The following is a 27,373-nucleotide window of genomic DNA, read 5'->3' as shown; positions in this document are numbered from 1 at the left end:
ATGGCAAGACCTACATGAACTGATGCAAAGTGACAGGAGAAGAACTTGGGGATCATTGTCCGTAATAACAGCCATGTTGTAATGATAATCAACTGTGAAATATTTGGCTACTCTGATCAATGCAATAATCCAAGACAATTCCAAAGGACTCATAATGAAAAGACGCTATCCACCTCCAGAGAGAGAACTGATGAACTCTGAGTGTAAATTGAAGTATAATCTTCTCCCTTTGGGTTTTGTTTTGTTTTTTGCTTTTTTTTTTCCATAATATGGCTAATATGAAAATGGTTTTTGCATGATTTCACATTTATAATTTATATCATATTGCTTGCTTTCTCAGTGGATAGGGGAGGAAGGATGAGAATTTGGAGCTCAAAATTTGAAAAGAAATGAATGTTAAAAATATCTTTAAAAAGAATAAAAGATGATCAGAACTGTGACACTCCCTGCCCCCCTTCCCTTATGTAGGAAAGAAGTGTTGGCTGTGTACTAAAGAAAGGCACAGATCCCAGAGCCCAGCTGAATGGCCCCCACAGGAGAGAGCTACCCTTAAAGGGATGAGAACTTCATGAAAGGAGAAAAGAATTTTCTGGGTCAAGAGTTAGGAGATGTTTTACACATGTGCCTTATTATTGTAGTACCTGAAATTTAAATCCATTCTTCTTTCACTCAATCTGTGTATTTATGTGAGGGTGTGGTCTGGTCTTTGGGAGGGGAATGTTTTTCACCAACTGTCCTTACTATATCTTCTTAGCAAATACTTCCTCTAAAAGTTACTGGATCAACAGGCTGATTATTAATGGGGAGTCTACCAAGGGGGTACAGGAACCTCAATACCAGAAGCATAGCCTAATCACCTTGAAGCCCGAGCACATCAGTAGTTAACTGTCCTTGAGGACATAGAAGGGATCCTGCATATAAGTATACATACATACTAAAAAGAGCCATATGTACATATGAATATACAGCTCTAAAACCGCATAAGTGTCGGAATCATTCCAGAAATCTCTAGGGTAGAATTAACAGCTGTTTTTCAGTTTAGTTTCACTGGGGTAAAAGAGGTGAAACATCATAAACACACACATATATTTTTATTTGCATATACTTACATATTCAGTGCTTTTGGGCATTTAGACTTAATTTCCATTTGCTCCATTAAAATATTCACCCCAAACATATTAATCGTAAAGCAGAAAAACTCAAAAGCAGTTATTAAAATTGTTCATATTCATTATATGACTCCTCCCAAAGAATCCTCAAAGCTCTTACCACTATAGGACATGAATTGGTTGTATCTCACAAAGTTACCAAAGTTAGTATTTAAAGCGAGCTGAGATAATACAGGAACTGCAGCTTGAAAACAGACTAAATTCTACCTCCTAGCTTCTGTATGGTCTTTTTTTCTTTATCTTAAACTGAAAAATAGCTGTTAGCTTTACCCTGAAGGTGGCTGGAATGATTCTGATGCTTGTATGGTTTTAAAAGAACCCCAGGATCCTCTGTGGGTTGTAAGATGTAAGCAGATCTGCTATTAAAGTGAGTTCATCTGTGGAGATAAGCAGCTTGAGAATTTCTTTTTGTGCCAAAGCCTTCCCCCTCTGTTTTAGGCCTTGAGCCAATAAATCATTCTCTAAGTTCCAGAAGAATCTAATCTAAGAGCATGGGGCAACTAACAGATTATACCCCATTGAGGTCAACTGCTTATAAATATTATTTGAGTCCAAAATGGGAAGAAGGGAACAGTGGAAAATATTTGAGCCCTGGAAGGTTCGTAGGGTTTGTGGTGCCACTCAATCACTGACTCTGTAACCTTATTCTTTCCCCTGCCAGGAAACTCTAGGACATGGTTTGCTGGCACCCTCTTCTGGATTTACACTGTCACTACTTTTCCACTGTGGGTTGGGTTTCTGCCACCAATCTTACTTAGCTTGGCTGGAGGAGAGATTTTCTTTTCCTCCCTTGCTTTGCTCCTTAGAAGAAAGCAGCAATGCTTCAATTTTTTTTTTTATGCATTTACTACTATGTGCTACAGGTAAACATATGGAGGGTTTTTATACTGTAGCCACCTTAGTAATAACATTCGTGTACATTATGAGTCAAATGGATTTATTGGGCTACTCTGGAAAACTATTCATCAATCACCTGTTCACTTTTATGGGAAAAACATGTTTGAGTCCCAAACAACCAATTTACCTATAACCTTGCACGCCAGGTTCTGGGGTTACATGAATTAGGTTCAATCTTGGGTCTCATCACCAACATTACTTTCTCTTTGGCTCATGTTACTTTCGCTCAGATTTGCTTCTGGGAAATCTCAGAATATAATTTGACTATAGTCCATGTCTAATTCCACACAGATGTGGGTAAAACGGTCTGCAGATTCCAAACAAGCACTTAAAGTAACAATACATATATTAGGTACAGGCCATCCCATATTCCATCCTATAGAAAATGAACATGTAAAGGATTCTATGAAGAGTTCAAATTAAATCAGTATCTACTTTATTACTGGGTAATTTCAAATAAAAAGTGTGTATAAAAATTTTATACAATAGAATTGTGAAAAATTATACCTTCAGCATATATGTTCCTAAGTTACTGGAAAACACGTTTTAGGAATGAGAAGAAAGATGGAAGCCTCGTACCTGAACATCATGACCGCTTTCTTTGAGAAGAAAGACAGGAGACACTAGAAATGATAGGTACCAAATGACATTGCAAAAAAATAAAATTAATTCTATTTTAACAGACAGAAAATGTATGACTACCAATGTGGGGAGTCATTTCAGTTATCTGCGTACAATTAGGCCACCAACTTGTTAGATCAAAATCAATAACAAATTAGAGGAAAGAATAAAAATGAAATGACATGAACTTGAGATAACTCTAATAGGACCTAAACAAGTTGTTGAATTGAAAATGAGTTAATGAACAGACATCAATAAACTATGATTATTTCCCAAAGAAAATTTTAAATATAAATCAATCATCTCAAAGAAGAGACCAAGAGAACCTAGAAACCATTCTAGTTAGTAAATATTTGATTTCTTCGCCAAATAAAGAAACATGGCAGCTGTCCTGGGAGGGCTTTTCATTAGCCAATGCCTTATTTTGACTGCTTGATACACCTCATCATTTGAAATGCTACTGATATACGAATTTCTACTTATAAAAAGGAGGTTGAATTGTCATCCAAGTCATCATCATCACTTGCAGTATTCTGAAATTGCAAATATAAAACCACAATTTTATGAGTTTGCTTTCTAGGATATAGGACAGGGGAGATGATTGAGATTACACTCTACTGGAAAAGATCGGCTGGCCTGGGATCAAAGGCATATATAGAAGAGTTGGTAAAGAGAAGGGCCACCTCATTGTCAGAGACTGGGAGAAAGCAGGAGGTGGGGGGGCGGCATTATTGGTGAATTTTAGATAAAGAGAATGAAAGAAGAGGGAGTTTGTGTCAAATGGTTTCAATTTTCTCAGTGATAGAAGTCCTTAAGCTGAGAGAAGGTGGAAGGAGAAGGAAGTTATATATGGAAGGGTTAAGGACAGAAGATAGGTTTAGGTTTGAAAAAGCTTTTGTGGCATGTGAGATAGGGAATCACTTAAGGAAGAGTAAAAGGATTGCCTTGCTGCAGTGAGGGACCAGCTGAAGTTGAATAACATGAATATATAATATACCCAATCAGCATGAGTACATGACTTCATTCAGGACTGTTCTGTGACCCTTGCATAGATGTGTTAAAGGCTTGCAGAGGACCAGAAACTCCAGAGGTCCTACAGTAGAATGTACCTCTCATATGAAACCATATGAGAGGACTCTGGAAGATTTCTCACTTTCTGTACTCCTGAGATCCAACCAGCCAGTTTCAATAACTACTCCTGGAATAGAGTTGTGTTGCAAATTGGGTTTTGTTTTTTCATATTTTAGTGGCATAGAAATAACATTTACCATGTAACTGTTCATTTTGAGAGTATTTGCTGTGAAATATTATAGAAATTTTGTAGTTCTTTTCATAGTAGCTCCAAACTGGAAACTAAGGGGAGGGGTACCCATCTATTGGAGAATGATTAAAAAATTGTTAAATGAATATAATGTGATATTATTTTACCATAAGAAATGATGAAATGTACACTCTATGAGCTAATGCAAAGTGAAGTGAGCAAAAAGTATTGAAAATACAATTTATACAATAAAAACACCATTGAAAGACTTCAAAATTTTGATCAATGCAATAATAAAGCACGAGTCAAGAGAGCTAAAGATGAAACATATCACTCACATCCTGTCAGAAGTAATGGTCCTAAGATCCAGCATGCAATATACATTTTGGACATGTCCAATGTAAGAATTTGTTTGCTGAACTATATAGCACATTTATAATAAGGGTTTTCTTTTTCTTTTTCCTTTTCCTTTTTTTTAAAAATTGTTCAATAGAGGGAGGTGGGCATGGGAAGAAAAAATAAATACTTGTAAAAAAAAGGATAATTTTTTAAAAAACAGAATAAAATGGAGGTGAGAAGGTGTTAAAAGACTGATGCTTTTCCTCAGCTATAATCAGAAGAATTGGAAGAGAAGCAAAAAGGGAAGAGCTTTAGATATACAGTGGATATTTGTCTGAAGCATGCTAGGCTGAGAACAATTTTTTCTAAAGGGGAGCTTTAAAACCTATCCCTTTAGAGTAGGGAGAGGATTCTACATATGAAAATCCTACAAAATAGATTAGGAGTAGTTTCAGGAAACCAGGAATGAGTATCATCTGAAAAGTGGGAGGCAGCACAGGTGAAACCAAGAATGCTTCCCTTGAATGTTTTCAGTATTAAATTGAGCAGCGGCTGATTTTTTTCTGTCAGGGTATTCAAGGATAGTGGAGTATAGGAAACGGACTGGCCTATGGTGGTTTGGTGCATTGTGGAGACCAGCTTTCACTGGTGGTCTCCTGACTTCCTAGGTCCCAAAAGTAACAGTAACGATAACACTAACAACAATAAATGAAGATAGCCTGGGATACATTTGGAACAGTGAGAATGATATGGGAAACTTTATGTGGTTCTTCTTTATGATATGCAGCTTGAAATTCCTGGGCTCCAAAGCTGGGGGACAGGAATGGGAAGCTGCTGTTTAGGCTCTTTGGGTGGTTTCAAAGGAAATGGAGAAAAAGGTTCTAGGGAACTGGGAGTGCCACCATGTCTTTAAGAAAGAGCTAAGTGATAACAATGAGTTCTCAATGTTGAAGCTCTTCTAGAAATTTTTGAGACTTTACATGTTGTCAATATTAGTTATAAAATCCACATTTGATTTTATTCCTGAAAAGTACACCAGAATGTGCTCTTAAGTGTGCTCCCCTATTGGGATAATTGTGGTAGACTAGAACCTGAAATGAGAGACTGTCACTGACTCTTTGGCAGTGGATTAGCTGAAAATAGTAGGTCTTATGAAGTGCTTGAAATAAATGGGTCTTATAAAGAATAACACTAATTGAAATTATTACTTGAATAGTCTGCATGATGTCATTTAGAAAATAGATTCAGGTGTAATTGGATTTATTCTGGTTTCATTTTAACTGGGACAATTATGATTATTTAGACTTTATTCTACTATTTGGAACTAAGACAAAGTGTTGGGAAAATGCATGGATCAGAAAATTTGATAGTTGTGTGATCTTAAAACAGGTTGTTTTAAAGGTAGTGCTTCCAGGGTTTTGGGGGACCTAAATGATATAATCATTGAGAAATGCCTAGCATTAATTTGATAATTCATTGTATTAGAAATATTGTTAGAAAAGTAAACTCTTCTTTGATTCTATTGGGTTATAGATTTAATTGTTAAAAGACTGATGTAAATATGTTTGAAAGCTATTTAGAAACATGGAAGATAATGATAATGTTTTTACTGTGAATCTGATATAGCAGAAATCTCCTTTAAAAATGTCTTCATCTGTGAAAAGCAGAGTTCTAAGATCTTAGCAGCCCTGCTAACAGGTAATTGTGAGGTAATCAAGTTTGAGAAATTGTGCTGAATGCTGGATGCTTGCAACAGACTAACCCCTGAGCAAAGTGTCAATACTTTAAGTCTTCAAGGTCTAGCTCCATGTTCAGGTTAAAGTACAGTGATTTAATTTTAGTTGAGAACTATAAATTAAAACAGGAAACAATTCAATTTGCATCCCCCACCCATTATACCACACTGTCCTAAGAATTTTTTTGAAAAAATAACTTCTTAATTTGCTACAGGTGAGGTTACATGAGTAGCTGGTAGTTGAGCCCACCTATCTTTCAAGGTTTGTAAGAAACTCTTGTTTATAAAGTACTTAGCATTGGGCCTTGCCCATATTATATATCAAGCACTATATAAATGTTGGCTATTGTGATAGTCAGTGCTCCATTCTGCCAACATCAGCTCAAACTCCTTAGTGCTCTTTGCCTAGGCCAAAAATCAGTCCTCTACCTAGAATCTTAGAGTAACAAATTTTAACAGCAATAGCCTATAATATTTGGCATAACATACTTTGAGCTTACTTAATAACAATTGTGAATCTAAACTGGCAGAGCTATATATGTTTTTCCTAGTACTGCTAAATGCAAAATTAATTATATGCTTATATATTGTGAAACTTGATTACAACAACATAGTTAGAAAAATGATTTTTCTTGTTAGGTTATAGGCTCAGCTGTTAAGAGTTGTTTAAAAGCAGTTAAATATTTTTAGGTATATTTTACCACATTAGAATTATGATAATGGTTTTGTGGCATTTAAAAAGGTTTGAGAGACAATTTCTGGATAATTTAATCATTTTATTAATAATGCCAGTATTTTAATTAAAGGGTAGTGTTTGGCTGTCTCTCTTAGACCAAATCATGGCAGTGGGCTCACAGCTTATATGTCCTTTTGGAAGAGAAGTGCCAGTGCCTCCTGAGGTCTTGAAATGATGTTAAAAGAAAAAGAGGGAAATCTGAATTTCCCTAAATCATTGATTATTAATAATAATCTCTGTCATTTTATCTGAAAAGTTGTTTGAGACCTATTTGACACATTATAAGTTTGTTTCAGTTCTGCTGGTGACACGGTATCAGTTTTATAATGCTTAAACCTGAGAACTGCGACATTCAGAGGCAGAAGAGCTAGTTTCACAGTTACCTAAAATTGGAAACAAATCAACTTACGTTAAGGGAGTAAGTTCCACCCAAATTTATTTAGCCCTATTAAAGTCACATCTTTGTAGCAAAATCTCTCATCCCCTGGAGATTTCAAGTATAACTATCCCGTGAATTTGAAAAGTGCCCTGTGGCATTAATGCTCTACCATACTGGCTTTAGCATGCCTTACATCTTAAGAACAGAGGAAGGTTGACCTCGGGTCTTTTTTTTGGTGATATTCTTTCTGTGCTTCTCTGAATTAATCACATTTGTTGATTCTTACAGCATAGCAATATCCCATTAATTCACTTCCACAATTTGTTCAGCCATTTCTCCAATCGATGAGCATTTTTGTTTCCAATTCTTTTCTATCACCAAAAAAAGGTGCTGCTATAAATATTTTGATGTCTATGGGACACTTTCTTATTATCAATGACCTCCTTGAATTGTAAGTTTAGTAGTGGACTCTCTGGGTCAGAGCATAGAACTTTTAGTCACTTGATTTGCATAATTCTTGTTTCTGTTATTCTATTTTAATAGCAGAGACAAAGGACCATCTCATCCAACCCCACATTCCGCCCCTAGCTTCCCCAACATCTGCCAAATGCAGCCTAACCTAGATTATCCGAAATGCGAGGGATTGTTTCCCAAGTCAGCCAACTTCCCAGGGGACACTGGCCATACTGGCCAATATTCTTTATTAAGGATTTCTAGGAAACCACTCCAAACCAAAGATCTCTTTCCCGCCTCCTTTTCCCCAGGGTCTACACGTTGCTGGGGCGGTGCCGGGAGCTCCAAGGACACGCGCTCAGCCCGCTCCAGTTCCTGGGGCCCTTTGCCAGGACTTCTGGGGAATCCACCGCCCCGCCCAGGAGAACTGGACCAATCAGCGTCTCACATTAGTCCCCGCCTTCTTTAAGGCCGGACCAATAAGATTCGCGAGATGAATGGGAGTCCCGCCCCTTAGCCGCGGGAAGCCCTGGTTCTCCAGGCGGGCCCCCGGGGTCCCCGGTGAATTTAGCCTGAAACCTGGTCCTAGTTTTTTTCTTTTTGTCTTTCTTTCCTTTCCTTTCCCCTCTCTGTCACGTGAAGCGGCAGCCGGAGCCTGGCACTTCCTCAGGACACGTGACTCGGCAGTGCAGTGGCTCTCGGTCCCCTCCTCCTGAGGCTGCTGCCTCTGCGACCGCTGCTCCTCCCGCCGCCGAGCTAGCGCTCCATCCCCCTCTGCCCTCCGGAGGAGCGCGCCTCGTCTCGCCGCGGGGAGCCGGGGCTGGAACGGCGCGCGCGCGGCTGCTGGTCTCCAGGTAGCGCGTGGGCACGAGCTCGCGGCCGAGAGAGGGCAATGAAAGGGGGGAGTGGGGATGGGGGCGGGGTGGGGGGGGAGGCTGGCGTACCCGCGCGGCTGCCCCGGCCTGGATCCCACAGTCAGGCGTCTGCAGCTTCCAGGGAGCCGTTAGGTGGGGCGGGGGCTCCCCGACATCCCTGTGTCCAGTGTCGCGGGCGCGGGACCCGGGCGGCGCTGCCTGGTGGGAGGTGCCTGGCCCCATCGGTGCCGCTGCTCGGCGTCCAGCGAGCAGAGGATGGGGGTGGGGGTGGGGTTGGTTTCGGGGAAAGTTGTGTCTTTCATTAAGTCTCTTTTTGGGTGGGGGGAGGATCACATGAGTGTGTGTGCGTGCATGCCAGGGGTAAGGGCTGGTACCCGTGCTTGTACTGGTTAAACAGCAACCGGCTGTCTTTCTTTCTCTGCCTCCACACCTGTCTGGTGTGACTTGGACACCCGCAGCTGTTGTTCCTTTTCTATCTGGGTTAAGGCGATCAGACTTGCCTCTGGGCGCCTTCCCCTCAAGTTCTCCCCCTCCCCAAGTGAACAAGCTGTGCCCTCCCTGGACTTTTGATCCTGGAACTCCACTAAAAGGCATCTTCTTTGATCTTTCGGTGATAAGATCTTGGCCTCGTTTTGTGCCCGAGGCATGCGTGCCCTGTTCTGGATGCCTTCTTTCCCTTGTGGGCATATGTTTGGCAGCCAGAAGCCACTGGTTATGGAGCAGAAAGCATTAGTCAGCCGGACTTTGAAACTTTTTATAAAGAGTTTGCTGGGTGGCCCTTTTATGTAGCTGTAGGTTTGTATTTAGATGTAATTTCCACTTGGATAAATGCCCCCCTCTAGGGCAAAAATTGTGGGTCTCGTGAAGTGGTTTGAGCTGTGGGGTGGAGTATCCTCGTGGGAGAAATTAATGACATAGTTCTTTTGTTGGCTATTACTGTAGTTGTATTAAAGCTATTAAAGCTTAAAACCTGCCCTAAGACTTTTGGAAGAGTGTATAATATAATAGTAAGCTAGTAGAGTTTAGTTTAATAAACCATTAAAGCTTATTAGATTAATAAGTGAAGACTTTTGGAGCCCCATTTATGTTGTTAAAACAAGAGTTTATAGATTACATTTTAATCCATTGTGGGAAGAGAAACTCTTATGTTTTGGCTACCCCTCTGCTCATATTCTTGATGGGGAGAATAGAAAGCAACATCCTGAACAGTATGAGACTTCTTTCTTTATGTAGTTTTTGGCAGCATTTCTGGTTCATTTAAACTAGAATCTGAGACCTTCATCGAGGAAATAATCACAAAGCTGAAGCCTTTTGCAGCAGTTTATTAATAAAGGGTGCCTGTGCCTTTCAGCAAGGGTTGGCCAAATTTCCAGTAATCAGCAACAAGCTTTGGGAAGTCTAACAGTGAGAGTCTGTAAGTGAGAGTCAGGGAAGGGGAGGTAAAGAAGTTAGGTTATGTGCACAGTTAGTCCTAGAATGGTATTCATTTTTCAGAGTTCATAGCACATTAACTGTGTGAACAACATAGGAGTAGGTGCTTGGAAGATGCAAAAGAAATAGAAGATGTGGGTCTTGCTCAAGGAACTCACAGTCTGGTCTAGCAGATAAGATGAACAAAAAAATCTGAGTTGTATCTACAGTTGGTATTAATTTCTAGTTTGTAGAGGCTGAATTTAGCCAGGGAATACTTCTTGGGAGAAATGAAGGCAACAGATCCATCATTGCACTTATTCAGGAGCATTTAACCTGGGATCTGGAACTTGAATTTTTTTTTTAAGTATTTCAGTATAATTGGCTTCCTATGTAGTCTTATGTATTTTATTTTGAGAAAGGGTCCATTGTACTATATAGGAAACATACTAAATCTATTCAGTGTCTAAATCATAAGGTTTCCTTAAAGGTCATGATACTTGGAGTCCTAAAGTCTGGAAAGGCCCCAGCGATTGATTTTGTCTGTCTTTTTAGGTGAGACTGAAGAAAAATCCCAGAAAAATATTCTGCCTTCTTGCAAAATTTTCATATCCTTCTTCCTTTTATAACACATGCCAGTGTTTATCGGCTCTTATAACTGGGAATTTCTTCCCTATTGAGCAAAATTTCCTATTGTCTTTCAACTTTACTTTTTCTTCTGTTTCCTCACACCTTCTGTGCTGCCCCCCCCCAAAAAGCTAGAATATGATGTTACCTTTCATCTTTCTATTCTACTGAGTACGTGAACTCTACTTTCCTTGTTAGGCCTATTTATTATTTTTGTAGACTACTGAATTCTTGCTTAGTTCTTTGTTAAGCCCTTTATGAGGCCTAAAATGTAGACGCTTCATGTTGTGGTGGAAAGAGTGCAAAAAGTTAAGAGACCTATGACCTAATATGACTTCTACCTGTAGTGATCTATAAGACCTTGGACAAGTCACTTCCCCTACTCTGAGCCTCAGTTTCTTCTCTTACAAAATGAGTGGTTTGGGCCAGATGAGCTCTATGGTCTGCTCTCCCCTGCCCCACTCTCCTTTGGAATTCTGTATATATTATAGGCACCTCTTAAAGTTATAAATGCATTATGTTTCAGATTTCAGTTGTAAATTGGTTGTTTGGAACGCATTTCTTGTAAAGACAGCATCCCAAATGATGGGCTTCCTAGACTAACCTGCAATAGCTTATCTTTTTTTTTTTAGGCAGTTGGGGTTAAGTGACTTGCCCAGGGTCACATACCTAATTAAGTGTCAAGTGTTTGGTCTGAGGTCACATTTGAACTCAGGTCCTCCTGACTTCAGGGCCTGCTCTATCCACTGCGCCACCTAGCTGCCCCCTGCAGTAGCTTATAATGTAGGGGAAGTATCGTGTGATACATGATATGTTATTAAATCTATCCTATTTAACAATGTTTCTATGGGAAAATGTAGTCAGTGTTGCAACTTGGGACTCCAGAAAAATGCTTACCTTCTCACCCTTACTGCCTGGGCTAGAGTGGAATGAGAACCTGATTTGGGGCCTTCTGGTAGTGTTAAACCCCAGAGGCCACCATCAGTCCTCCTCAGCTCCCAGTTACATTGTTTCTTTTTCTTCTTCATATGCCTTCTCCACAACCCTCTAACACTGGGGAACAAAAGTGATCTTGGGATTGATGTTCCCATATCTGTCTCTGAAGCAGACACACAGTCCTTTTGAAGTTCTGGAGATTCTTTAGGGCTAGCAACAAAGAGGAAATAAATAAGATTTGCATACTTGGAGGAATAAAAGTAAGATGCCTCTGTATTTCAAAGGAAAATCAAATTGACTACCCTCAATATTCTGTCACAGAAACTGACCTAGGAAACAAGTTGTGGAGTGAAGATCAAAGCAGGGCAAAGAAGTGGAACAGAGGCGGGGTTTGGTGTCAAAGAGTGGATTCAGGAATTTACCTTCTCTTCCCTTGTTGATGCCAAGACCTCCTACCCCACAGAACTGTTGATAGCAAGGATGCGACTGGGGGGGGAAGGGTTCTGTTGGTACTAAGGGTGTAGCAAAAAGTGGTTATTGTCCCTTTTCCCCACCATTCTAGTGGGAGAAATATAACATGAATAAATGAAAAGGCATTTATTGAGCATTTACTATGTGCCAGACAATGAGCTAAATGTTAAAAGATGCAATTTTTAAAAAAAATTTTTAAAGAGACAGCTTTTATGCTTTGGGAGCTAGCAATTTAATGGGGGAGGACAACACATGTCAGGGAAGGCAGTTTTGTTCTGGGAATATGGAAGGGGAGTGGGGCAGGGCAGGCCAGATACTCTTTGGATGGCTGGATATGAAGATGAAGCGTGGTCTAGTAGTGATTAGGGTGAGCCATTAGATAGAGTGGGCCAGGTGGGCTAGTTTACACATCCTCAATTGCCTGTCAACTAGGTTAGGTCCTGGGGTGGTAGGTGTACAGATGAATGAATTAACTTTCCTAAGGACTGTGAGGGCATGGATTCTGGAAATCCTTTATGTGGAGGTCCAGGTCTCTGTCCTGTGAGGATGCTGGTTCTTGTTAGGGGGACCTGGACAGTGGGGACAGGTAAATGATGATGCGGTGGCTTGGTTGAATATCTGGATGGGATAGCATAATCATCATGTTGATAATTTTCCTATGCTGTTGCTTTTATTTATTTATTTGGTTAGGCAGTGGGGTTAAGTAACTTGCCCAGGGTCACACAGCTAGTAAGTGTCATGTGTCTGAGGCCAGATTTGAACTCAGGTCCTCCTGAATCCAGGGCCAGTGCTCTTTCCACTGTACCACTTAGCTGCCCCTCTATGCTGCTTTTTGAACATTATTTAGGGACTACTTGTACATTGAAATAGGCAGCTAGATAGCTCATTGGATAGAGAGCTGGGCCTGGAGTCATGAAGACCTGAGTTTAAATGTGGACTCAGATACTTACTAGCTGTGTGACCCTGGGCAAGTCACTTAACTTCTGTTTGCCTTAATCCACTGGAGAAAGAAATGGCAAACCATTTCAGTATCTTTGCCAAGAAAACCCCAGATGGGGTCATGAAGAGTCAGACATGACAAAATGACAGAACAACAAATACATTGAAACACTTCTAGGCTAGCATTATTCTCAAAGAGCAAAATGGGGTAATAGGTGTGTTCATCATATTAGACTTTATCTAAAGGGAATTCAATTTGTGAAATGCCAAAATACCTTTGTAAGACAGATTAATGTTAATAGAACATACTGTAGAGTGCTAAATCATATTGCGGTTTCCTTTGCACAGGGAATATGTGTATTTCCATAAGCTAGACTCCTAAGCTTTAGTGACTTAGGTGGCATCTGATAGCTGATATTTATAAAGCTCTATATAGTTTTCTAAGGAGTTTACCTACATTATCTAATATAAGTCTTTTGATATCCCATTGCAGATCTTATGGGTGTTACTGAACCTATTTTTCAGAGGAATATTCTGAGGCACAGGGAAGTCATGTGACTAATCCAGTCACACAAATAGTAACAAAGACGAGACTCAAACTTGATTTTTCCAAGTGTCTCACTCTTCTCATTATGCCAAACTGCTGCACACGCTGGTGTGCAGTGTGATTTAACACACACTTATTAGTACCTGCTATATGCAAGGCACTGAGGATACAAAGACAAAATGAGAAACAGTTCCTTTTCTGAAGGAGTATAATTAAGGATAAAGACAGAATCAATGCCTGTGGGTATCAGGTAGGGTTTCCTGTCTGGAGCATTACCTGGGATAAGTCTGGAAGGAAACTAAGGATTGTTTGAGATTTTTGCCTCAATTATCATTCTATAGTCCCATGTTGTAAGCTTCTCTGAAGTGCTCAGAGCGCTTTGAAAGCTTTAATGTAGTTCTTGCTTTCTCCTCTGCATTTTTCCTGAGGTTTTATCTCAGTGATTTCTCATGAAGATGTTTCTAGGCTTACTGTGGAAAATGAAATTCTTAATCTATAGCAGCAGTGCTTGAGAGATCTTCCTGTGCCATCAAACAGCGCCACCCATTATGGAATAATGCATCTTTGTGTTTAGTTGGATATCAAGTCATTGCTGCTTGATGATGTTAAGAATGGATAGAGATGTCGCTCTGGACATATTCCTTGCTCTTTGTTGACAAAATGTTTGCCTCCGTTTTTGAAATCTCAAAGTCAAATTATTGATTTTTATTTTATTTTCAGTGGCTATCTAAAAATAGTATTTCTTTGCTGGCCAAATTGCGATGGTGATGAGCAAGTGTTATGATCTGAACTTTCTTATTTTTATGGATATATTTTGTTTTTATATCATCTAAATTTCCCTTTGCCCCCAGAGAGCCAACTCTAATAACAAAGAATTTTTTTAATAAGAGGGAGGAAAAAAATGAACAAAACTGAGCAATATATTTTTTAGAAGTCTGAAATTATGTGCAGGGTTCCATACTTGTGGACTCTCCCAGCCCTGCAAAGGTAGGGAGGTTGTCTTCCCATCTTTGGGGTCAGTCTTGTTCTTTATGATTTGGCAACATTCCAAGTGTTTGCTTCCTGACAGGGAACATAGTTTGAAGAAGTTTAACCATTAGGGTACATGTAGGGTAATTTTTTAACGTAGGGCAGAAATGCTATTGAAATTCAAGACTATGTCTAATGCTATTTGTGTTGCCTCGTTTTTCCACTGCTGTTAAATTTTGCTCAGAGTTGTTCTTGGATTGCTTACGTATGAAGCCAGCTGCATACTTCCAGAATTATGGTTTGGATTCAAGCCATAACTGGGTAGAACAGACATTTTTCATGAAGCCACAGATGCAGAATCATATCCAAATCTTGAACATACCTTTACTGATTTTTTAAAAAAGTATTTAGTACCTCTGGTTCATTTGAACTTTACTAAATTATCTCATTGCAAAAAGGCTTAAAGAGATGTTTTCAGCTTTTTAACTCCTTGGAAAATTGATGTAGGAGTCGGGCCGTTTCTATTTAGTATGTTTCATACTGCCTAGGTTTGGGGATGTCACAAAGAACTTTACTTCAGTAGTGGAACCTTCTTTCCTGTTTACCTTTTCAAAATAAGAGCATAGTGTGATTATTATTTATTTGTTTTTAAAGATCTTAATTGGCTTCCTGTCTAAGCAAATATGTTTGCTGCTACCAAACCAGCCAACTAGGATGTAGAAACCCTCCTTTACCTACTAGTAAGACTTCAAGGAAATAGCCCAACATGTATCTCAGATTGTGCCTTCAATAGAATTTTCTTCAGGTATTGGTCATTGATGTGAACTGGGAAATTCTAGTTATCACCTAAAATTTTTGTTTTGGGTTAAATCTATAATTTCACCAAGGTTAGAGAAAATCCCAATGTGGGAATTCCTTGACAGTTTGTCTGTAATGTCTCTTATATCTGTCTTGAAGCAGGTTGGGGCACCCAGAAGTTAAGTAACTTGCTCCTGACTTCAAGGCCTTCCCTTTTATCCATTCCACCTATCTGCCTATTGCCTACAGTTAAGGATATGAAATAAAGGGGATAGCCCTCTTTTATTACTCACTGCAGAAAGGCTTCCAGGATACTCTATTGCCATTTGTTTTTCAAAGTAACAGTTTTAGGGTAGGGATTTCTGTCTCCTTTTTCATATTAGTATAAGACTGCTGGAAATAGAGAGTATGGGCTGCTAAGATGAGGTAAGAGGCAAAGCATTGTTCAGCTATTCCATATGTGTTCATTCATACAATATATGGAGAAGTTCAACAGTGTTCTACCTTTTACTTTATCTCTGACCAGGAAGGATATCAGGGTTGATGAGGCTTAAAAAACAAAAACAAACTGGGTCATTGTTGAAGGTAGTAATAATATTAACAAGTAGCATTTATATATTGCTTTAAGGTTTGCAAAGCATTTTACCAATATTATCTCATTTTGTCCTCACAGCTGCTCTGGAAGGGACATGCTATTATTGTTTCCATTTTACAAATGAGGAAACTGAGGAGGACCTAGAGGTTAAGTGACTTTTCCCAGGATCATACAACTAGTAAGTGTCTGCGGTTGGATTTGAACTTGGGTCCTAGGCAGCCCCGCAGTCTCAGAAAAGAAAAAGAGCCAGAAATGCCGAGTGGTGGGAACACTGAAGTTCTAGGAACTTGGCTTCCTAGAAAGAAGAGGAAGAGGTCCCAGATGAAGTAGACAAATTCCAGGACTAAGCAGGAAATGGAGCAGGAACTTTGAATCACTGATGTTACTGACTTAATGAGGTGATGATATAGATGACTAGAAACAGAATGTTTTGATAAGCAGAACTGTTTGGAGAGGATCCCAAGGAGTGGTGGGCTGAGGTCTCCAGAACCATGGAAGCCCAAGTGTGGCAGGCCCTAAGAAGGCTCTGCCATGTGTGGGATAGAATGTTGTCATGAGATAGCAATACCACCCCCTCCTCAGGTCATCAGGGAACCCTGGCTACATCTGTTCCTGCCTATGTCTAAAATGCAATGATATCAATATGTCATCAGTGATAACAACTTGTACACCAGCCATCACAGCCTTGCCGACATCTGAATTTCCTCCTCAGAGGTCACCTTTGTGGACAATGAGGGTCGGACTTGACTGGCCTTCTTGCTGTTCTTGGATACCCCTCACCCCACCCTCAGTACCTTTTCATTGGTTATCTCCTGTGCCTGGAATGCTTTTTCCCACCTCACCTCCACCTTCTGGCATCTTTGGCTTCCTTCAAGGCTCAGCATTAATTCTACCCTTTGCAATAGGCCTTTCTTAGTCTTCCTTGTCAGTTCAGTTCTCTACCACTCTTTCCCTTTGAGATTACTTCCCATTTAAACTGTATGTATTTGTGTGGTGTGTGTGTGTGTGTGTGTGTGTGTTGTGTGTGTGTGTGTACATAGGGGTTGAGACAAGGAGGAAAAATAACATAGTTCCTGTGTCAAGGAATTTGGTAGAAACTGAATGAATGAAAAAAACTTTTAAGTTCTTCCTTTGTGGTAGGCACTATCCTGAGCATTGGGGATGCAAATGCATAAAGGAAAGAGGGTTCCTGCCCTCAAGGAGCTTACATTCTAATGGAAGAGGAAATCAGAAAAATATACTGCAAAGAAAAGATCCAGACAAAGTCCTCTAGGCAAATCTGAGGAGAGGGGGAAATATTTGCATCAACAGTATCTGGAAAAGATCATGGAGGCTGTGGCATGTGAGTTGAACCTCAAAGGAAGAGTAATTTCTTTTTAAACAAGAAGAAATGAAGAGTACATTCCCTGCCTGAGAGATGACTTGCATGATGTGGGAATTGTGGTAACTGGGTAGGATTTGGCAGCTGATTTGGTTATGAGGGTTGAGCAGGAGAAATGGAAGAACCAAGAGTGACTCCAGTGTTCTAAACATCATGGTGACGGGGAAGATGGTGGTTCCTTCACCAAATATTGTTAAGTTTTTAGGATAATTAGTTCTGTTTTGGAAATGTGTTTGAGGTGCAGTTGGGACACCCAGCTGGAGATGTCCAGAGTATAGAGTTCAGGGAAGAGATTAAGGCTGGGTGTGTAGATTTAGGAAGAAGCCCATAGGAACAGAAGAGAGAAGTGCCCCCATCAGAGAGTCTTGTTGACTCAAGTATTACAAAGATGAGAGCAGGTGGATATAGGAAAATATAGGAAAAGAAGAACGAATCAAGAGTAGAGTATTCCATTGTTAAGAGCCTAGAAGAGGTTAGTGATATTCAAAAAATAAATGACACCTGTCGTGAAGGGTCTTACAGCCTTAATGGAAGGTGGAGAGACAATGACCACAGGATGGGATCCCTAGCTCCATGTGATTCCCCTTTGGCCAGTGGTTTTATTTTTTGTTGTTCAGTATGTCTGATTCTTTGTGACCCCATTTGGGATTTTCCTGGTAAAGATACCGAAATGGTTTGCCATTTCCTTCTCCAGCTTATTTTACAGATGAGAAAACTGAGGCAAATAGGGTTAAGTGATTTGCCCATGGTCACACAGCTATTAAGTGTCTGAGGCCAGATTTGAACTTGGGAAGATGAGTCTTCTTGACTCCAGCCCTGGCACTCGATCCTGGCCCTCTCCCCCCTGCACTACCTAGCTGTTTTATAGCTGATGCAATCCAAGGTGTCTGTAGCTATAGCTGACTTTGAATTGTGGCAGGCTGCGAAAGTCCTCAAAGGCAAGCAGCAGCCTTTCTGGGACAAGATGAAAAAATAGTCTAAATGTACCATTTGCTTCATTTTCTTTATTTTTTTTTATGTGTTTGTTGCCAACTATCTTTCTTACAAGAAGCATTTTAGGAGCAGCTTTTTGGTATTAATAAAACACCTTTGAATGGCAGCCCAGTGTAAATTAATTAAAATGAAGCCACATCTAGCTTGTACAAATATAGGAAATTCTTTAATTAGTGGGAGACTTTTGTGTGTATTTTGAATTTTTCATTGTAATTAAAATGTTAGCCAAGGTGGCATAGGTAGTAGATGGAGTGCTGGACTTTGGAGGTGGGAAGATCTGAGTTTGAATTTTGTCTCTCTCACTTATCAGCTGTGTAACCCTCAGCAAGCCACTTAGCCTTTCTCAGCCTCAGTTTCCTCATCTGTAAATGGGGATAATAGTGCTTGCCTCACAGAAGCGTTGAAGTAATATGCATATGTAAACTTTTAAAACCTATATAAAAATTACTAGTTAAAATGGTACAAAAGTAAGGATTGCCACAGCCTCATAGCGTTTCTGCTGTGGTCATGGGCCTTTCACTGCCATCAGTACCAGTCCTGATAGTAATCAGAACCCCTCTTCCCACTCCCCAGGGTCACAAGGAAAGCCAGAGCCAGAAAGTCAGAACCTTAATACATTGCACTTTTTAAAGCTTATAGAACCATCTCCTATAGATAGCTCTTCACATCCGAGCACTTTTCTGTTGTTCTAATAACCATTTGCATAGCTTAAAGTTAATAGCTTTTTAAAGTTTCCTGAACATCATATATAAATACACACACATAGGTATGTTAAAATTTGATCCTCACAGGAACCCTTTGAGATAGTTATTGTTATCCTCATTTTAAATGAGGAACCTGAAACTTAGAGAAATTAAATGACCTTTGCCTCCTAGGTCATGCATCTATTAAATGTTGGTGGCAAGATTAGAACCCAGGCCTTCCTAACTCGAAGCAATAGAATCTTAGGGTGAGAGCTGGCAGGGACAATAGAAGTCATCAAGTCTGTTTTACAGGTGGGAAACTGAGGCCCAGAGTGGTTTAAGTGACTTGCTTGTGGTTACACAGGCAGTAAGTGGCAGAACCAGAATTCAAACACAGGACTTCCAATCTCCTATTCCCAAATCTAGTGCTCTAGCTGCCTGTGCTGAATGAGAGCTCTTGAGAGCCATATTTTTACTTAAAGTGCATCTAGGCACTAAGTGGAATTACATATTTTAGAGACCACAGTTTCGTGAGTATGTGTGTGTATGTGTGTGTTTTAATTAACCTGAATTGACATTCTTTCCCTTTCTATAATTTTATTTTCTCAGTTTTGAAATAAATTCAAGCATCCAGTTCAACTTTTCTTTTCTCAGTATATACCTTTCTTTACGACTTTTACACATCATATCAGTGATTCTTTGTGGAACCAAAAGATGAACACCCAGTCTTCCTGTCCCTAACTCTAATGACAAAATCCTACAATGGGACAAAGAAAAAAGAAAACTCTTCATGGCTGAAACTTACTATTTTTATATCAAGTAAATGAAATTTATCTGCAGCTTTAAGTCATAAACCCAAGGCAAGAATATTAAACTGAAAACTGGAAACATTTAGTGGTTTAAGTGTATATTTATGTGTAAATGTATACTTATATGTGTAACTTAAATATCAAAATTTTAAAGCCTAAAAGATTTTTTGGTTTATTTTGCTTATTCTCTAAGTTAAGTGGTCAATCAGCCTCATGGTTAGCCTTTTATAAACCCTTTACAAAGTATTTGTTGCTTGCATAATTCAACTTTCATTTCTTTTTTTACATTTTTGAACAAAAAATAATTAAAATATATTTTCTTGCCTTTGAAATTAAACACACTGAGTTGCACATACATAGCATATTTGTTTCATCTTTGGACCAATTGAGAAGACACCATCATTGTCAGCTGCTTCATCTAAAGCTCATCCCCTTTGTGACACATCAGGTTCTATTCATGAACAGGTGTGAACCACACCTTAGGGTTGATGCTGAGCTACTTTTCAAAATAAAATAAATACTTGGTTTATGTTGGTCAACCAGCTGCAAGTATCTGAGTGCTCACGGACTGAAAAGTGTAGGGAGTGTAGAAGCTAAAATTGGGTTACCATAGCAAGTATCACTAAAGTCTCTGGGGGTTTAGAGAATGTATCTTAGGATATTAGACTTCTAAAGCCCTTGTACTGGAGGGGATTGCTCAGTATACATGGAACACCCAGAGTGTCCTACAAGACATTGTAGAAAATGTGGATGACTCAGACTTCTTAGAACTTTTTATAAGATGTTGTTAAATAATTTCAGTCACGTCTGACACTTCATGACCCCATTTGGGATTTTCTTGGCAAAGATACTGGAATGGTTTGCCATTTCCTTCTCCAGCTCATTTTACAGATGAGGAAACCAAGGCAAGCACAGATAAAGAACTTGCTAGTAAGTCTCTGAGGCCAGATTTGAACTCGGGAAGATGAGTCTTCCTGACCTCAAGGTCCAGCACTGCAACACCTCTCTGCCCCCTTCTTTTTAAGATAGCGTGTCTGAAAGGCACAGATACTATGATGCATGTAAGACATAAACATGTACTAAGAACTTCTTATGACACAATCAGGTCACAACTAAGTATAAATAACTCTGTCCTGGTGAGGGGATGGCGTGTTGTGTGGTGGAAAGGTCTGGATTCAGAAGGTGTAATCTTAAATCTTGCCTTCGTTATTTGTGTAGTGTTGGGCAAGTCACTTTCTCTCTCTTGGCCTCTGTCTCTTTATCTTTGAAAGGAAAGCTTGAACTAGATGGTAGTTTTATTTGGCTATAAATCCTTTGATCCTAGATATTGAGAGTATTTCAGTTTCCTGGGGAAAGTGGCGTTTTCTCCAATGCTGAGGGTGCCGTTTGTAACCTTGGGCAGCATCAGTTGGCTCTTTTTGTAAAATTAGCATCTTGGTGATTCTGTGGACCATTCTAGTTCACAAGTCAGAAATTAAAAGAAGGGGGAGAAGGAGATTTCCATTTTTAAAGATCAGAACATACATTTTGGTTGCTTTAGAGAAATTTGAACAGTTGAGGTAAAAATTGGATTGCCTGTCCTACTACAGTTTATTGAAAACTACTACAGTAGCAGAATTTCTCTTATCGTAGAATTCAAATAAGGAGCATAAGCATATTTTTGCTTAATGCTTTGTCTAATTTTGAATTATGAAGATTTGATTTTAGCTGTCTTATACTATAGTCAATATGTGGTTTAAAATTTTGTTCATTTACCTGTTTAGCAAAAACTCCTGATGTTTATATTTTGGCTATTTGCAAAATAGAATGTGATAGTCAGTTAGGTGATGCATTGAACTTCCTAGATTCAGGAATACTCCTCTTCCTGAGTTGAAATCTGGCCTCAGACACGAACTAGCCATGTAACCCTGGGCAAGTCACTAAAACCCTGTTTGCTTCAGTTTCCTCATCTGGAAAATGAGCTGGAAAAAGAAATGGCAAACCACTACAGGGTCTTTCCTAAGAAAACCCCAAATTGGTCACGAAGAATTGGACACCACAGAAAAACTACTAAACAGCTGAAATCCAAACATTTGTTAATCACCTACTACATGGTAGATACTGTGCTAAGTGTTGGGGATACAAAGAAATGCATAAGACAGGTCCTGCTTTCGGGGAGCTCACATTCTGACGTTAGGGGACAATATTGCAAACTACTGTGTGCAAACAAGCTATATACAGGATCAATGGGAAAAAAATCAAAAGAGGGAAGGCACTATCACTGAGGGGGTGAAAAAAGGCTTCTTGTAGAAGGTGGGATCTTAGCTGGAACTTGAAGGAAACCAGGGAAGTTGAGAGGCAGAGGTGAGGAAGGAAAGAGTTCCAAGCATGGTGTATGTCCAGTGAAAGTGCCTAGAGTTGAAAAATAAAGTGTCCTGTTCAAGGAACAGCAAGGAGACCACTGTCACTGGATCACAGGGTACATGGCTAGGTATAAAGTATACAGTAGAAGTGGGAGTCAAGTTATGAAGAGCTTTGAATGCTAAACAGGATTTTGCAGTTTAGGTGTAGTAAATTTTTAGATGATAAGAAACAGCTGGAGATTAATGAATGGGGTAGAAGGGAGTGACATTGTCAGACCATGCCTAAGGAAAATCAATGACAGCTGAGTGGACAGTGGTCTGGAGTAGGAAAGACTTGTGGCCGGGAGAACAATAAGCAGACTGTTGCAGGAGTCCAGGCATGAGGTGATGTGGGCCTGCACCACAGTGGTAGCAGTGTTGGGAGAGGAGAGGGCAGACTCAGGAGATGTTAGGAAAGTAAAATCAACAGATCTTGGCAATGGTTTAGATATGGGGGAAGGGTGAGGTCAAAGATGACACCTTTGTTGTGAGCCAGGGTGATTGGGAGGATACTAATACCCTCAGTATTATTAGAGAAGTTAGAAAGAGTTGGAGATATGGGGGGAAAGATGAGTTTGGTTTCAGACACATTGAATTTAAGATGGTTACTGGATATCCAGTTTGATATGTCCAATAGGCAGTTGGAGATGTAAGACTAGAAGTTAGCAGAGAGGATAAGACAGGATAGGTATATTTTAGAATCATAGGCATAGAGATGGTGATTCAATCTATGGTAGTTGATGAGGTCACCAAGAGAAGTACTATAGTGGGAGAAGAGAAGAAGGCCCAGGGCAGAACCCTGAGTGACACCACATTGAGAAGACATGATCTGGAAGAGGATCCAGCAAAGGAGATTGACACATGTATCGCTTTTAAGATTCCTAGAACATGTCACATATATTCTCACTTGATCCTTACACCAACTCTATAATGTGGATTTATTATCCCTGTTTTGGACACATAAAGAATGAGGCAACAGAGGTTGTTACTAGGTTATGGCCCCACAACCACTAAGTGCCAGATGTAGAATTCAGACCCACATCTTTTCTAATTTCATATTCCCAATTCTTTCTTCTATACCACCCTGTGTTATTGTGGTGATGCTGTGTCCCTCAGTATTATTGTTAGTATGAGACAGGGCATTTTTAGAATTTATTTGGTATCTGATAAAAAGCAAAATACTTGGTCAGAATACCATGTAGTTGTCATATTTGCTTTTTCAATAGTCTTCAGCTATGTAGAGACCACAGCTGTAACTAGCAGTTTGGGAACTCAAAGTGGTATCATGAAGTGTGTCCATAAATTACTTCATTTAAGGGTGGAAAAAACCCAGGACACAAGGTCCCACAGGGGAGAAAATCCAATACACTGTCCCACCTGGGAAACACCTCAAGGCTGGGCAATTTGACTGCTTCCTGAACTTGATACACCATTACCATTTCTCTACTTCAGGCTCTTGTATCAACTGTCTTCTATGCCTGGAATGCATTCCATCCTCATAGAATACCTGGCTTTCTTCAAGGCACAGCTCATGTGCCACTTTCTATAGGAAGCCTTTCTTAACCTCCTCCCCCAACATCAAGTTGTTAATACTCTGCCCCTCCTCCAATGATCATTTATGTGCTTTTAGGTTTCCATGATCTGTGTTCCCGAAAGAATATAACCTTGGTGAGGGCGGGGACTCTTTCCTTTTGCCTTTGTATCCCTAGCATGTAAGAGATGTTTAATAAATGTGTTTTGCATTAGATTGTTGCTAGGAGGCTGCCTGGGGCCTGGGCCAGGGAAGAGCTTAAGTTGGAGAAGGGTGGGAGAAACGAAGGAGAAAAGGACACCACCTAGCAATTTCTTATTTTAACTAATTATTCTTGCTAATAAGATGCTAAGTTCAGTTGCTTCTATGTTGCTTAAAGTAATAGAAATGCTTTTAGAAGAGCCTTAGTTGCTTCATCCTCATTACGACTAGTCCAACTGACGAGATGTATTCAGTTCATTAGCTAATATCTGAATGCTTACTAGTATCTCTTTTTATTGGAAGTGGATGTCCCTAAATGTGGCTTCAGACACCTGGGTTTGATTCCTGGCTCTGTTCTTTACTGCCTTTGTGACTTGGACACATCACTGCCCCTCATTCTATACAGTGATGGGGTTGTTTTAGATGATTTCCAGGGTCCTTTGAACCTCCAAATCTAGTGATCTCTGTGGCTATATAATGTGAAACTGGGGGGCCAGTACTGTACCCCTTGATTACATTGGAAAGAGATTGGGGTAGGGGGAGATTTCACTGCTAAAATGAATTACCATTGAGGAAACTCTTTACCAATACATATTGGCGCCTGTCTTATCACTTAGTGTCTTAGGGAGTTTTGTGGGGGCATCATCAGGTTAAGTGATTTGCCCAGGGTCACCTCTCCAGTATGTGTCTGAGGCAGGCCTTGTATTCAGGTCTCTTTGAGTACCAGGCCAGCTGGTACTCCACTACTCCAGAGATGCTTCAGAAGAGATTATTCTTTGTATTGTTATTGATAGGGATAGTGAAGATGTCCCCTATGCTAAAGGGGCCTCTGAGCTGTGCAGTCCTAGGCCCTTGGACTCTGTAGGTGCTGTGAGGTCTTCCAGCTAACCGCTGTGACCATGCCTCCTTTATCCTCAGACCTTGACATTTGTTTCTCTTCCAAAGCCTCTTGTCTGCTTTCCAGGTCTGGAAAAAAAGCAATTGGAAATGTCTGCTATGGCCAAAACTTGTTAGGGAGCTGTGGCTGTATCCCATCAGTCAAAAAGACTGGGATTCAGACTTGTCTGAGGCACGTTTAGTATCTGTGCCACCCTGCTCTAATCGTTTGACTTCTGGGCCAATTTCCTCTTATGTAAAATTGGGATTGATAGTAGGGTGATATGAAAATGAAGTGAGGTGATGTTTGTTAAAGCACTAAATAAACATGAGTTGTTATTCAGCATAGGTTCTTTCCATAAAGGCAAAAAGTAGTTTAGGAGCTCAATCTGCTATGGGTCTTGTAGGGCCCAGGAAGCTCCATGGCATGACAGGGTCTACATATTCCACCCCTTTATCTTTGGAAACCATCAGAGGTCCCTAACAGTTTGAAATTCTGAAATTCCATTTGGAAAATGGAAATTTCATCTGCAGCACATACTTGTGATCAAGATTCGCCCCTCCCAGCCTTGACCACATTGAGGTCCAGAGCTCTGTTGTAGTCTGGAATGACCATACTTCTGGGGAGGAACATAGATCTTGTGAACAGAAATGTATATACGTGATTATTTGAAGAGGGACAGAATACTAATTACCAGAGGTGGGCATTAGGAAAGGCTTCTCATGGAAGATGGCACATTCCAGTTAGTAATGACAGATCAATAGCTACATTCTTTAGGTGTCAGCTTTTTGGTCACCAGTGATAGTCTCCTATATCATGGTAATATTTATGAATGATTCTATTCTTACTAAAAAGGTAAACCGAATCAACTTAAAGGTGGTATTAGCTATAAAAAATATGGTAATGAAAAGGTCATATTTTCCTGTTTTCATTCCAGGGAACCCCTAGACAAATTTGTTTTCAAAAGATATATGTAGCTGTTGTCAGTCTGCCTAGAAAATATTCTGTAGTAATTTTTCTGTATTTGCTATTTTCTATTCTATTTCTGTTTCTCTGTTTACTGTTGTCCTTAAAGTTTACAAAATAGTCTGGGGTTTTATCTAGTAGATACAAGTTTAATACTCAGTGTCTGACTGTTACATGTATATAAGTTTGTAGACAGATAAGCCATCACGCAAGTAGAGAAAAATAAAAACCTAGGCCTTGTCAGATGTTCCTTGCTCAAGAGGAGAAGACTGTCTTGAAGACAAAGGAAGAAAGGGTTGTGTTAGTAACTGCCTGTACCTGTAAGGAGGCTGTTTTTATGGAGTGATTTACTCAGTTTTATAAATACACTTACACAAATCCATGCTGGTAACATGGTCAGGATGAAGCTTTCTTTGTCAGCAGTTTATTTCAACTACCTTAATGTTTTTTTTTCAATCCTTGTTTACTGCAGGAGAGATGTTGGCTTATTTATAAGAGTTGCTTGGAACAAGAGTCATGGTGGATGTAGGAAAGTGGCCAATATTTACCCTGCTCTCACCTCAGGAGATTGCTTCTATTCGGAAAGCATGTGTCTTTGGCACATCAGCTAATGAAGCTATCTACGTTACCCATAATGATGAGGTAAGAACCTAGTCAGACATCTGACTTACTTTGAGGATGTCTCTCCCATGCCATGAAACACGCATTCTAGAGATTGAAAGGGTAGGGTTGATTCGTGTGAAAGTAAATTCCATTTTCAATTTTATGCAATGTTTACTGACTGCCTACTGTGTGATAGTAAAGGGACCAGAGGGGTAATTTTGAATTCTTCCTTTCCCTCCTTCCAGCTGTTGCCTATGTTCAGTAATGTGAATAATTTTGATAACTAAATGCTTTCAGCAGATATTTTAAAAAATAAATATTATTACCTTACTTTTCCCTATTCATGAGAGCTATCAATAAGTTATCATGCTGAGCTCGAATGATTCTTTATTTCCAGAATGGAGAAGGAATTTTTTTATAGCCTTAAGCTTAAATGGCACAAATACTAAAAAGTTCTTTGTTTTCTAGGTGTTTGTATTTGGACTGAACTGTAGTAACTGTCTGGGAACTGGGGATAATCAGAGCACCATTGTACCCAAAAAGCTAGAGGCATTGTGTGGAAAGAAGATTAAGAGCCTTAGTTATGGAAGCGGGCCACATGTGCTTCTTAGCACTGAAGGTAAAATGGGAGGGGGACCCCAAACTTTGATACTTTCTAAAGAACCATCATTTCTAAGCTGAGGGAAGCAGTTGCTTTATCCAGTAATTAACGTAGGTTATTAATTTGCATTGCCAATGGAGAAGAGGACAAGGAGAGGTATAATGTTTTTAAACACTAGAAAATATGGCATTAGAGAGTCCAGCAAACTTTTGAAGGCATTGGCTTGTGTTACTGGATTGCTTTTGCATTGCTGCAACTAATTAGCCTTAGCTGACTTGTCCTTTCCAATCTAATTTTTCCATTTACTTTTTTTTTTAGTAATATCTTTTGTTTTTACATCACCTTCATTTTCCAAATATGTATTTCCCCCAACTCAAAGAGTCATCCCTTGTGACAGAGAGTGAAGAAAGGAGGTGGTGGGGAAGTAGTTCAGCAAAACCAGTCAAGTTTGGCAATATTTGGAATATTCCATACCTAACATCCTTACCTCTGTGAAGGGAGGAAGGTTCATTTTCTTTACTCTTCTTCAAGGACAAGCTTGGTCATCATACTTATGTAGTATTGTTTGGGTTCTTCGTTCTTTCCATGTA

The 27,373-nt window shown here is 39.7% G+C and overlaps 1 protein-coding gene across 3 annotated transcripts in view; it reads left to right on the top strand.

The window, feature by feature from the left end:
- The first annotated feature begins 8,084 nt into the window (after positions 1–8,084).
- The window catches only part of RCBTB1 (RCC1 and BTB domain containing protein 1), a 56,310-nt gene continuing 37,021 nt past the window's right edge, over positions 8,085–27,373 (top strand). The window contains exons 1-4 of one of the 3 annotated variants that reach the window (XM_078156970.1): positions 8,086–8,444; positions 15,836–15,935; positions 26,052–26,221; positions 26,651–26,801. In XM_078156970.1, coding sequence (XP_078013096.1) covers positions 26,096–26,221; positions 26,651–26,801 — 277 coding nt within the window. In that variant the 5' untranslated portion in view covers positions 8,086–8,444; positions 15,836–15,935; positions 26,052–26,095. Of the gene's footprint in view, positions 8,445–15,835; positions 15,936–26,051; positions 26,222–26,650; positions 26,802–27,373 lie in introns of all 3 variants that reach the window. The other 2 variants (XM_020993716.2, XM_020993714.2) reach the window with 2 other exon arrangements.

This window comes from Phascolarctos cinereus, unplaced genomic scaffold, assembly GCF_003287225.1.
Source record: "Phascolarctos cinereus isolate Bilbo 61053 unplaced genomic scaffold, phaCin_HiC Scaffold_726;HRSCAF=1367, whole genome shotgun sequence".
Lineage (NCBI taxonomy): Eukaryota > Metazoa > Chordata > Mammalia > Diprotodontia > Phascolarctidae > Phascolarctos > Phascolarctos cinereus.
Note: the sequence above shows the minus strand (reverse complement) of the source record. Positions and strands in the feature narration are given on the sequence as shown.